Source organism: Pristiophorus japonicus, chromosome 13, assembly GCF_044704955.1.
Source record: "Pristiophorus japonicus isolate sPriJap1 chromosome 13, sPriJap1.hap1, whole genome shotgun sequence".
NCBI lineage: Eukaryota > Metazoa > Chordata > Chondrichthyes > Pristiophoridae > Pristiophorus > Pristiophorus japonicus.
The window spans coordinates 186,083,840-186,096,354 of record NC_091989.1 but is presented as its reverse complement, the minus strand read 5'-3'; the positions used below and the strand labels follow the sequence as shown (position 1 = coordinate 186,096,354).

General features: G+C 47.4%; 1 protein-coding gene across 4 annotated transcripts in view; it reads left to right on the top strand.

Moving 5' to 3' along the window:
* The window catches only part of LOC139278368 (cadherin-11-like), a 134,690-nt gene that overhangs the window by 69,042 nt on the left and 53,133 nt on the right, over nt 1–12,515 (top strand). For all 4 annotated transcript variants that reach the window (XM_070897041.1, XM_070897040.1, XM_070897043.1 and 1 more), the window contains one exon: nt 9,325–9,461. In XM_070897041.1, coding sequence (XP_070753142.1) covers nt 9,325–9,461 — 137 coding nt within the window. The remainder of the gene's footprint in view (nt 1–9,324; nt 9,462–12,515) is intronic.

Genomic DNA, 12,515 nt, shown 5'->3' with positions numbered 1-12,515 from the left:
CTGGGATTTTACAAATGGCGTTTCAGTCTGTCCGAATTAGATTCTGGCAGGTTGCATGATAGTCTTAGCACTTCAGTAATCCCAGCAGTATTTGATCTGTTAGACAACAGTAGTTTGCAAATCTAAACTCCCCGGAGGGCCAGACTGCAGAGTGGCTAAGTGCAAGACATGTCTCGTACTGTCACAGGACCACGACCCATCTCCCCAGACACCCGCAGAGCTGCAGACAGGGCCAGACTCAGCAACCATGCCTGGGATCCGCAGCTAGACACTGCAACTTAGATCCTCGGACCAACTCCAAATGCTGAGTTATTCTATTTGAGGGAGGACGGGGAGAATGAATCGGAACGGTTTCAGCTGCAACCTTTACATTGTAGAGCACCGCCAATTTAAATCCGCCGAAGAATTTCTTTTGTCGATTTGAGAGCTCTCTGGCAGCTGTCTGGGGACTTGGAGCCAAGTGTTACACTCCCCAGTCTGTCAGCACCAGCACCATTGGCAGCTCTCCGCTGTGTCTATTGATGGAGGAGAAATAGAGTCCCATATCAGGGAAACGGATAACAGGGGATGTGTGAGTGAGTGAGTGTGTGAGTGAGTGTGAGTGTGAGAGTGTGTGTGCCTGGAGGTGTGAGAGTATAGAGTTGTGAGACTGTGTGTGTTAAGCTGATTGATCTTTAGTTCCCTTTTTATCTCCCATTTTATTTAGAAACATAGAAACATAGAAACATAGAAAATAGGTGCAGGAGTAGGCCATTCGGCCCTTCTAGCCTGCACCGCCATTCAATAAGTTCATGGCTGAACATTCAACTTCAGTACCCCATTCCTGCTTTCTCGCCATACCCCTTGATCCCCCTAGTAGTAAGGACCTCATCTAACTCCTTTTTGAATATATTTAGTGAATTGGCCTCAACAACTTTCTGTGGTAGAGAATTCCACAGGTTCACCACTCTCTGTGTGAAGAAGTTTCTCCTCATCTCGGTCCTAAATGGCTTACCCCTTATCCTTAGACTGTGAATAGAAATACATTAGCTGTCCGCCAGTCCTCTGGCTCCATTCCCTTTTCTAATGATTTGTTTATATATGTAATAGTGACTTTGCTATCTCTCCCCAAACTTCTGTTAATATACGTGGATGCAATCCATCCAGACTCGAGACTTTATCCTCACTAAGTTTATCAATTAGCTCCCTCCTTTCTATCTTAAATGTCTTTATATCATTTTTAATCATCTTCTAATGTCATGCCCAACATGTGAGTCTTCCTCGTGTAATGAATTAATACTTTTTTTATAACGCTTTTCACGACCATCAGTTGTCTCAAAGCGCTTTACAGCCAATGAAATACTTTTGGAGTGTAGTCACTGTTGTAATGTGGGAAACGCGGCAGCCAATTTGCGCACAGCAAGCTCCCACAACTAGCAATGTGATAATGACCAGATAATCTGTTTTAGTGATGTTGATTGAGGGATAACTATTGGCTGCAGGACACCGGGGATAACTTCCTGTTCTTCTTTGAAATAGTGCCGTGGGATCTTTTACATCCACCTGAGAGAGCAGATGGGGCCTCGGTTTAATGACGGTTCCAAAAGGCGGCACCTCTGACAGTGCCGCACTCCCTCAGCACTGCACTGGCGTGTCAACCCAAATTTTTGTGCTCAAGTCCCTGGAGTGGGACTTGAACCCTCAACCTTCTGCCTCAGAGGCGAGAGTGCTCATCATCATCATAGGCAGCCCCTCGGAATTGAGGAAGACGTGCTTCCACTCCTGAAGTGCGTTCTTTGGTGGCTGAACAGTCCAATATGAGAGCCACGGTCCCTGTCACAGGTGGGACAGATAGTCGTTGAGGGAAGGGGAGGGTGGGACTGGTTTGCCGCACGCTCTTTCCGCTGCCTGTGCTTGGTTTCTGCATGCTGTCGCCGATGAGACTCGAGGTGCTCAGCGCCCTCTCGGATGCACTTCCTCCACTTAGGGCGGTCTTGGGCCAGGGACTTCCAGGTGTCAGTGGGGATGTTGTACTTTATCAGGGAGGCTTTGAGGGTGTCCTTGTAGTGTTTCCTCTGCCCACCTGGGGCTCGTTTGCCATGAAGGAGCTCCGAGTAGAGCGCTTGCTTTGGGAGTCTCGTATCTGGCATGCGGATTATGTGGCCTGCCCAGCGGAGCTGATCGAATGTGGTCCGTGCTTCAATGCTGGGGATGTTGAGAGTGCTACCCACTGAGCCACGGCTGTTAGCTGCCATCTGTCATTACCTGTGAGTTTATCGTGTGTATCTGTTAGTGGCCCTATCCCTTTCTTTTGTTATTTATGTGTCATTATGCTTACTTTACTATTTCTTTACATATTTCTTGACAATTTAATTCTGTAGTTTCTCTTTGCCTTCCTAATTGATTTTTTTGACTTCATTCCTTATATTTTCGTCTCACCTTGTATCATCCCCTCCTTTGTTGTCGCGGTCCTTCGTGTCTGCCTTTATCTTCAGTTTCAATGTTGCCCTCGTTTCTTTATTGCTCCACGGTGTGTCATTACTGGCTAGTTTAATCCTGCTTTTTTGTGGGATATATTCCTCCTGGTGTGTGGTGTGTGTGTGCGTGTGTAAGTAGCAATGTTTCTGTTTCTTTCCATGCGCAGTCCCTTTAAATGTCTGCGCATGCGCGGTATTTACAGTGTAAAAGCCGGTGAGCGGCCTGTGCGGGAGCGTCAGAACACTGCGCGGCCGCATCCCTTACAACAACAACGTGTATTTATTTAGCGCCTTTAATGCAGTCAAATGTCCCAAGGCACTTAACAGGAGTATTATGAGATAAAAAGTAGAAATTAGCACAGGTGACCAAAAGCTTGGTCAAAGAGGTAGGTTTTAAGGAGCGTCTAAAGGTGGAAAGAGAGGTAGAGAGGTGGAGAGGTTTAGAGAGGAAGTTCCAGAGCTTGGGGCCTAGGCAACAGAATGGTTGAATGGTTATAATCAGGAATGCTCAGGAGAGCAGAATTAGAGGAGCGCAGACATCCCGGGGGGTTGTGGGGTTGGAAGAGATTAGAGTTATGGGTTCCTTAGGGGGAACATTGGTAACAGAAGAACATAAGAAATAGGAGCAGGAGTCGGCCATACGGCCCCTCGAGCCTGCTCTGCCATTCAATACGATCATGGCTGATCTGATCATGGACTCAGCTCCACTTCCCTGCCCGCTCCCCATAACCCCTTATCCCCTTATCGTTTAAGAAACTGTCTATTTCTGTCTTAAATTTATTCAATGTCCCAGCATCCACAGCTCTCTGAGGCAGTGAATTCCACAAATTTACAACCCTTTGAGAGAAGAAATTTCTTCTAATCTCAGTTTTAAATGAGCGGCCCCTTATTCTAAGATCATGCCCTCTAGTTCTAGCCTCCCCCATCAGTGAAAACATCCTCTCTACATCCACCTTGTCAAGCCCCCTCATAATCCTATACGTTTCGATAAGATCACCTCTCATTCTTCTGCATTCCAATGAGTAGAGGCCCAACCTACTCAACCTTTCCTCATAAGTCAACCCTCTCATCTCCGGAATCAACCGAGTGAACCTTCTCTGAACTGCCTCCAAAGCAAGTATATCCTTTCGTAAATATGGAAACCAAAATTGCACGCAGTATTCCAGGTGTGGCCTCACCAATACCCTGTATAACTGTAGCAAGACTTCCCTGCTTTTATACTCCATCCCCTTTGCAATAAAGGCCAAGATTCCATTGGCCTTCCTGATCACTTGCTGTACCTGCATTCTATCCTTTTGTGTTTCATGCACAAGTACCCCCAGGTCCCGCTGTACTGCAGCACTTTGCAATCTTTCTCCATTTAAATAATAACTTGCTCTTTTTTTTTCTGCCAAAGTGCATGACCTCACACTTTCCAACATCATATTCCATCTGCCAAATTTTTGCCCACTCACTCAGCCTGTCTATGTCTTTTTGCAGATTTTTTGTGTCCTCCTCACACATTGCTTTTCCTCCCAACTTTGTATCGTCAGCAAACTTGGCTACATTACACTCAGCCCTTTCTTCCAAGTCGTTAATATGGATTGTAAATAGTTGGGGTTCCAGCACTGATCCCTGCGGCACTCCACTAGTTACTGGTTGTCAACCCGAGAATGAACCATTTATCCTGACTCTCTGTTCTCTGTTAGTTAGCCAATCCTCTATCCATGCTAATATATTACCCCCAACCCCGTGAACTTTTATTTTGTGCAGTAACCTTTTATGTGGCACCTTGTCAAATGCCTTCTGGAAGTCCAAATACACAACATCCACTGGTTCCCCTTTATCCACCCTGTTCATTACATCCTCAAAGAGTTCCAGCAAATTTGTCAAACATGACTTCCCCTTCATAAATCCATGCTGACTCTGCCTGACCGAATTTTGCTTTTCCAAATGTCCTGCTACTTCTTTAATAATGGACTCCAACATTTTCCCAACCACAGATGTTAGGCAATTTCCGCCCACAATTCCTTTGGCTTCCTCGGATGTATCTCATCCAGTCTGGGTGACTTATCTACTTTAATGTTCCAATCCTCCTTAGAAACGGGGGTGGTGCCAGAGGACTGGAATGACAATTTTGAATGCCATCTTTCATTCCAATTTACCCATTCTCATCCCTCTCAAATTTGCCTTCCTCCAATTAATTATTCCGCTAGAGCCCAAGTAGTTCGATGCTTGTATGTGTATTGAGATGTATATAGGTATGTGTTGCTCTCCACTCGCCGCTCCCTCGCCCCGACCTCGCCGCTCCCTCGCCCCGACCTCGCCGCTCCCTCGCCCCGACCTCGCCGCTCCCTCGCCCCGACCTCGCCGCTCCCTCGCCCCGACCTCGCCGCTCCCTCGCCCCGACCTCGCCGCTCCCTCGCCCCGACCTCGCCGCTCCCTCGCCCCGACCTTGCCGCTCCCTCGCCCCGACCTCGCCGCTCTTTCGCCCTGATCCTGCCACTCCTGCTGTACCTGCCCACGCTCCAATCAGCGACCTGGACCTTGGGTGACGTCAAAATCAGTTGCCCTCTTCGCTGCCATCGCCCTCCTGAGCTGGATTGCTGCTCAAAATTCTGCTAAAGTTCCCAAAATTATCGCTGATGAAAATTACTCCAAAAAAGAAAAAATTCGGCCCAGCGAAAAAAATGGGGCTTATACCCCGATTCTTGGCGAAAAAATGGAAGCTTGGGCCCATTGGGCAGTTCTTAAAAAAAAAGGGCGATAATTACTAAAATTATGATGATGATGATGTGTATGGGGGACTGTGTGTGTGTGTGTGTGTGTGTGTGTGCGTGGGACATTCTATATGTGTGCGAGTGTGTCTGTATGGGTGCATATATGGGTGTGTGAGTGTGTGTATGAGTGAGTGTGTGTTTGGGTGTGTGCATGTGGGGCGGTGTCTGTGTGTGTGTGTGTGTGTGTGTGTGTGTGGGTCTGTGTGTGTGTGTGTGTGTGTCTGTGTGGGTCTGTGTGTGTGTGTGTGTGTGGGTCTGTGTGTGTCTGTGTGTGTGTGGGTCTGTGTGTGTGTGTGTGTGGGTCTGTGTGTGTGTGTGTGTGTGTGTGTGGGTCTGTGTGTGTGTGTGTGTGTGGGTCTGTGTGTGTGTGGGTCTGTGTGTGTGTGGGTCTGTCTGTGTGTGTGTGTGTGTGTGTGGGTCTGTGTGTGTGTGTGTGTGTGTGTGGGTCTGTGTGTGTGTGTGTGTGTGTGTGTGTGTGTGTGGGAGGGATATACGTCTGGAGATATCGGAGCCGATTTTGATCAAGGTCTCCGCCCGCCCAAGTGCCGCCCAAAATGCTGCCGATGGCACCGAGTTACCGGACGGCACTCTGGGCGGGATATTCATGGTCGAGGTCCCTCGAAGGTCGGCGGGCGGCAAATGGACGACATACGCCGCCAATCTGGGCGGCAGCGGGCGGGAGATCGCATTCTCGGCGGCAGAGGCGCTTGCCGCCCAAGTGCCGCTGAGAATGGAGTTGGGCCCACGGAGGGTCGAAGACCTGGAAAAAAAAAATCATTCGTTAAAAAATACAAAAACTATCGGGAGACCTTCAGGGGACCCCATCCAGGTAAGTCGCTGTTGAAAAAAAGTCTGAAAATGTTCACTTACCTTTTTTTCAGATTCTTCAGATTTACCGTCGGGGACAGACCAGCCTCCAGCCAGCGGTCCGTCCCCGTTCTGCCGCCGAGTCCCGCCGACTCCCGCCCGCAGGAATCTGGGAGCTCGGCCGGCGGGAGCTCAGTTACGCCACTCGACCGTCCGCTGATGTCGGCGGGCAGTTCCCGGCGGCTCTCCCCTCCCGCCCGCTCCAGGCCGCCCCGAAAGTGGCACTGGGCGGATCTTCAGGAGCAATGTCGGCGGCAGTGGGCGGCAGTCGGTGGCAACGGGCGGTGGGCTGCTGAAAATCGGCCCCCTAGAGACTAGGCAAAGCTGCCAGAACTGTGATTGTGTAATTCTACATTCATCACGAATTATTGCAAAGAGAAAGATGTGTAAAGCAACAGGTGTATCGATGTTGGAAACATTTCAAGAGGAAACGTTTCAAGAGGAAACGTTTCAAGGACACCCTCAAAGCCTCCTTGATAAAGTGTAACATCCCCACCGACACCTGGGAGTCCCTGGCCAAAGACCGCCCTAAGTGGAGGAAGTGCATCCAGGAGGGCGCTGAGCACCTCGAGTCTCGTCGCCGAGAACATGCACAAACCCAGCGCAGGCAGCGGAAGGAGCGTGCGGCAAACCAGACTCCCCACCCACCCTCTTCTTCAATGACTGTCTGTCCCACCTGTGACAGAGACTGTAATTCCCGTATTGGACTGTTCAGTCACCTGAAAACTCACTTTTAGAGTGGAAGCAAGTCTTCCTCGATTCCGAGGGACTGCCTGTGATGATAATAATGACACGACAGCTGGTAGCAGGCGGTAACCCTTCAAACTCCAGCAACCAGACAAGTAAAAATCTCGTAAAACTGAAACCACACATCTGTGTCCTACATGAACTAAATCCTTTCCAGAACCTCCGTATTATAGAACTCCTCTCCTCATTCCATCCTCCCTTTCCTCTACAATCTTCAGAATTTAGAAGCACAATCGCGCACTCATTAAATCCCTACATCTTGCTTTACTGTGTCTGCTCTCCGACTGTCTTCATTCTTTGTTCAATCCAACATTGATCCATTTAATCTCTGCCCACAGCCCCTGTCCGATCTACCCTATCATGGACCATTTAATCCCCTCCCACTGCCCATGTACATTCTCCCCAATCATGGACTTTACCCCACCAATTTAATCTCCTCAAGGAAAGTTCTGCTTAAGTTCTCCCTGATAATCAAACAGTAATAATGTTGTCGAAACTCATAGCAAGTAGGTTGAAGCGACAACTAGATGTGTTTCGGGACAAAAGGGACTGAGAATTATGATTAGAAGTGTGTAGCAGGGTTTGAGATCAGCAGAAACTGGCCTGGATCATTGATCCAGATGAACTTCTCTTGTCCCAAACATTTCTTAAAATCTTACGATCTTCAAAGGTTATCAAGCTCGAATACCCTTTCTCCCTTCCATCGCCACTATTCAATTCTTGTCCGCACCCTCTGGACAACATTAACTCCCCGTGCCCCAACAGCTTAAAAATAGTTTGGCAAAAACTCTGAATAAAAATGGACCTGATTAAAATTAATAGTCACATAAATATTTTACATTTCAATATTCCATTACATGATTAACAGGCGAGAAAATCTGTAACATAAATTATTGCTACTATTTTATTCTCAATCATTGGCAGGTGGCTCAAATCGCACTTCATTTCCATACTCACCTTCTCCATTCGCCTCCAGCAAGTGAGATATACAACGCTCGGTTCCCCCCCCCTCCTACTTCTCCAGTGGCAGCTGGTCTCCCCATCAGCTTTATGCTCATCGACTAATTTAAAGTGTCAATCGTGGCTCAGTGGGCAGCACACTCGCCCCTGTATCAGAAGGTTGTGGGCTCAAATCTCACTCCAGGGACTCGAGCACCTAAATCTAGGCTGACCCTCCCAGTGCCAATGCTGAGGGAGTGCTTCAATGTCGGAGGTGCTGTCTTTTGGATAAGACGTTAAACCAAGGCCCCGTCTTCCCACTCAGGTGGACATGAACAATCCCGTGGCCAGTATTTTGGGGTTTATATATAGAATAACAGATACCCGGGAGTGAGTTACAGGCAAGAATCTAATCGAGGGGTTCGGGGGGTTTATGTATAGAATATCAGATACCCGAGAGTGAGTTAGAGGCTGGAATCTAATTGAGGGGGGTTTCAGGGGGTTAATACATAGAATATCAGATACTCGAGAGTGAGTTACAGGCTGGAATCTAATCGAGGGGTTCAGGGGGTTTATATAGAATAACGGACACCCGGGAGTGAGTTACAGGCTGGAATCTAATCAAGGGGTTCGGGGGGGTTTATATATAGAATATCAGATACCTGGGAGTGAGTTTGAAAATGGAGATTTGTGGGGAGTGTGTAGCCTCTATCTCAATAGGCACTTGTAGTCAGTGTTTCTCCAAGCTGGGCCTCTGATTTATTTTTTGGGGGTGAACTTTTGTGCTAATTGAGGTGATGGATATCGGTGCTGGGGAATTGGAATACTTTCCATTTAATCATCATCTCGACGTATCTGCAGTTAACGTGAGGTACAAGCAGAATAAAGCTCCCTTGACTATGGCATTGCATCACAGCACCTTCAGGAGAGGAAGAGGAGAGAGATAAGGGGAGAAACTGTGAAGCGAATTACTGAGGGGTAGATTCGGTGCGGGGACATTCTCATCATAGGTTGATGCCTGAGATGAAGGGGTTGTCTTATGAAGAAAGGAAGGTTGAGCTTGTACTCATTGGAGTTTAGAAGAATGAGAGATGATCTTATTGAAATGTATAAGATTCTGAGGGGGCTTGACAGGGTAGATGCAGAGAGGATGTTTCCCCTCGTGGGGGAATTTGAACTAGGGAGGCATAGTTTCAGAATAAGGGGTCGCCCATTTAAAACTGAGATGAGGAAGAATTTCTTCTCTCAGAGGGTCATGAATCTATGGAATTCTCTGCCGCAGAGAGCTGTGGAAGCTGGGTCATTGAATGTATTTAAGGCAGAGATAGACAGATTTTTGAACGATAAGGGAGTCAAGGGTTATGGGGAGCGGGCAGGGAAGTAGATTTAAGGCCAAGATCAGATCAGCCATGATCTTATTGAATGGCGGAGCAGGCTCGAAGGGCCAAATGGCTGACTCCTGCTCCTAATTCTTTTGTTCTTATGTTCGTATGATCCATCCTTGAGCCACACAGGTTGTCCTATGTTTAATCCTGTCCTTTCTTCACTCCCCTCAGGTATTCCATTGAACAACACTCATACCTGGACAGATCTTTCACCATCAATGCACAGAATGGGATTATAAAAACCACAGAACCACTGGACAGAGAGCTAACACCGTGGCAAAATATCTCCGTGCTCGCAACGGAAGTCAGTGAGTAATGCGGTTATCCTATTGATCCCGAGCATCCGTGGAGCAATGTCTGGTTACCAGGGGCCGCATGGCTCTGTTTTTTAAGCACAATAATAGACAACTATTAAAGTGTCAGCCGTGGCTCAGTGGGTAGCACTCTCACCTTTGAGTCAGAAGGTTGTGGGTTTAAACCCCACTCCAGAGACTTGAATCTATAATCCAGGCGGACACTCCAATGCAGTACTGAAGTCGTGCTATACTGTCAGCAGTGCCGTCTTTTGGATGAAATGTTAAATCGAGGTCTCGTTTGCTCTCTCAGGTCCCACGGCCACTATTTGTCGAAGAGAATGGGCGTTCTCCCTCGTGGCTTCTGCCAATATTTGTCCCTCAACCAACATCACTAACAACAGATGACCTGGTCATTATCACATTGTTGTTTGTGGGAGCTTGCTGTGCGCAAATGGGCTGCCGCGTTTCCTACATTACACTCCAAAAAATACTTTATTGGCTGTAAAGTGCTTTGGGACGTGGAAGGCGCTTGGGAGAGGCAGATAGAGGAACATCGGGCTGGAGGATAGGATAGGATGGTTATAATGGGACCTACCAACTTTCCCTTCTCGGTATTACCTCGATTAGTTCTCACAGTTGAATACAGTTAAACATTCTTGGTTCATTAACAAAGAAATATAGAGAGGAATAAAAATAATGATCTGAGATGAGACTAGCGGTGGTCATTCCCCTATCCTTTACGCTTAAAAACTTTCTACTTGGCTATCTCCGACTAGCTCAGAAATAAAAAATCAATGTGCAGATTACATGCTGTACTCGAAAGTAATTGCATGTCACTTCACTTTGTAAACACTATTGATTTTCCAACCCAGCCTCTTAAAATAAAAAGCCTATCTGTTTTTTCCCTCGTTCTTATAATTTTGGTTTCTATTATTTATTCTTGGGATGTGAGCGGCGTTGGAAAAGGCAACATTTATTGAGGATGACATTTGGGTCAACCAGCTGGGTTTGAACAACCGCTTATGGTTGTGAAAGGCGCTATATAATTGTCTGTATGTCTGTCTTTCTTTTTTTCGTTCTCTCCTTTCTTTCTTTCTTCCTTCATTCCTTCCTTTCTTTCTTTCTTTCCTTCTTTCTTTCCTTCCCCTCCCCTTCCCTCCCCCTTCCCTCCCTTCCCTTCCCTTCCCTTCCCTTCCATCCCTACCCTTCCCTTCCCTTCTCTTCCCTATTCTACCCTTCCCTCCCCTTCCCTCCTCTCCCTTCCTTCCCTTCCTTCTCCTTCCCATCACTTCCCATCCCTTCCCTCCCCTTCCCTTCCCAGCCTTCCTTTCTTTCTTTCTCCAGAACAGCAAGCTTAAAATAAATACTAATTTTCCAGCAATAAAACTGGAGGAAAAATTCATTGCTCCGTGTCAACTTCTTTCCTTTTTTTCTTTCTATCTACATTGGATGGTGATCGGGAGCAAGAATCCTCCCTTAGATTACTGCTTCTCCAGGGAGGGACTGAGCACCTCTGTAGGTTCTTTGCTGCCGGCCGGTCTGAGAGCATCGAGCTTGGCACAGGCTGTAGGTTAAAGTTGGAGACTGTGTTTTCTATCTTACAACAGTGACTGCACTTCAAAAAGTGCTTCATTGCCTGTAAAAGTGCTTTGGGACGTCCTGAGGTCATGACAGGTGTTATATAAATACAGTCTCTTCTTCTTCCTGGTCCGCCTGATCGGGCAGTCTGCTGGATACTGCAGATTCCAGCTCGTCCACCGTCGGCAGTCACTGCATTTATTGGCCTTTGTGACTGGATTCTGGCATCTTGCTGAGATTCTCTTCCTCCTCTGGAACCAGGGGAACCCCTTGCTTCCATCTGAGATAGACGGAGGGAGCTTCACTCTGTATCTAACCCCATGCTGTACCTGCCCTGGGAGTGTTTGATGGGACAGTATAGAGGGAGCTTTACTCTGTATCTAACCCCGTGCTGTACCAGCGCTGGGAGTGTTTGATGGGACAGTGTAGAGGGAGCTTTACTCTTTATCTAACCCGTGCTTTACCTGCCCTGGGAGTGTTTGATGGGACAGTGTAGAGGGAGCTTTACTCTTTATCTAACCCGTGCTTTACCTGCCCTGGGAGTGTTTGATGGGACAGTGTAGAGGGAGCTTTACTCTTTATCTAACCCGTGCTTTACCTGCCTTGGGAGTGTTTGATGGGACAGTGTAGAGGGAGCTTTACTCTTTATCTAACCCGTGCTTTACCTGCCCTGGGAGTGTTTGATGGGGGCAGTGTAGAGGGAGCTTTACTCTGTATCTAACCCATGCTGTACCAGCGCTGGGAGTGTTTGATGGGACAGTGTAGAGGGAGCTTTACTCTTTATCTAACCCGTGCTTTACCTGCCCTGGGAGTGTTTGATGGGGGCAGTGTAGTAGTTTCACGCTACATGCTGGACTTGGCAATGATTTGATGCTGGCAACAGACAGCCAAAAATGGAAAATGCTTGATTTTGTCACACTTGGAAAAACTTAAAGTTAAAGGTAAAAATAAAATATCTTGCTGGAACTATATGCCTCCAGTGTGAGTTTGGTGTTGGACACCATGCTGACATACATCAACATTCCTTTCCTCAGAGTCTCATTTTAATAGTCCACTTTTTGATCAATTAAACAAATTACGGATTTAATCCATTAAGGTTTTGATGAATTAGTGGTTTCATTATCCAGGCTTCGTTTTCCCCCTCCCGGGAGAGCTGCTTTTAGATGTCCTTTCGCATTGTTCATCACATTCTGTTGTTCCCTCTGACATAATGACTCACCGAGCAGAAACATGTCAAAAAATGGACGTGTTTATTTGCACTGCATAAATGGCCACCATGCTCCACCCTTTGTCTATGATTGGTCCCCTTGGAGGATAAGCCACACCCTGAAGTGTCACAGGGCTGTGTAACTGGAACCGCCCATCCCAAGGTCTCACTGACTTTGCAAATTGTAACTTGATCCATTTTGACTTCCTGAAGCGACAGAGGACAGAGCTCCCCAGAAGACAGCAAGGGCCATTTGAAGTACATCCCTCCCCCAGCCAAAG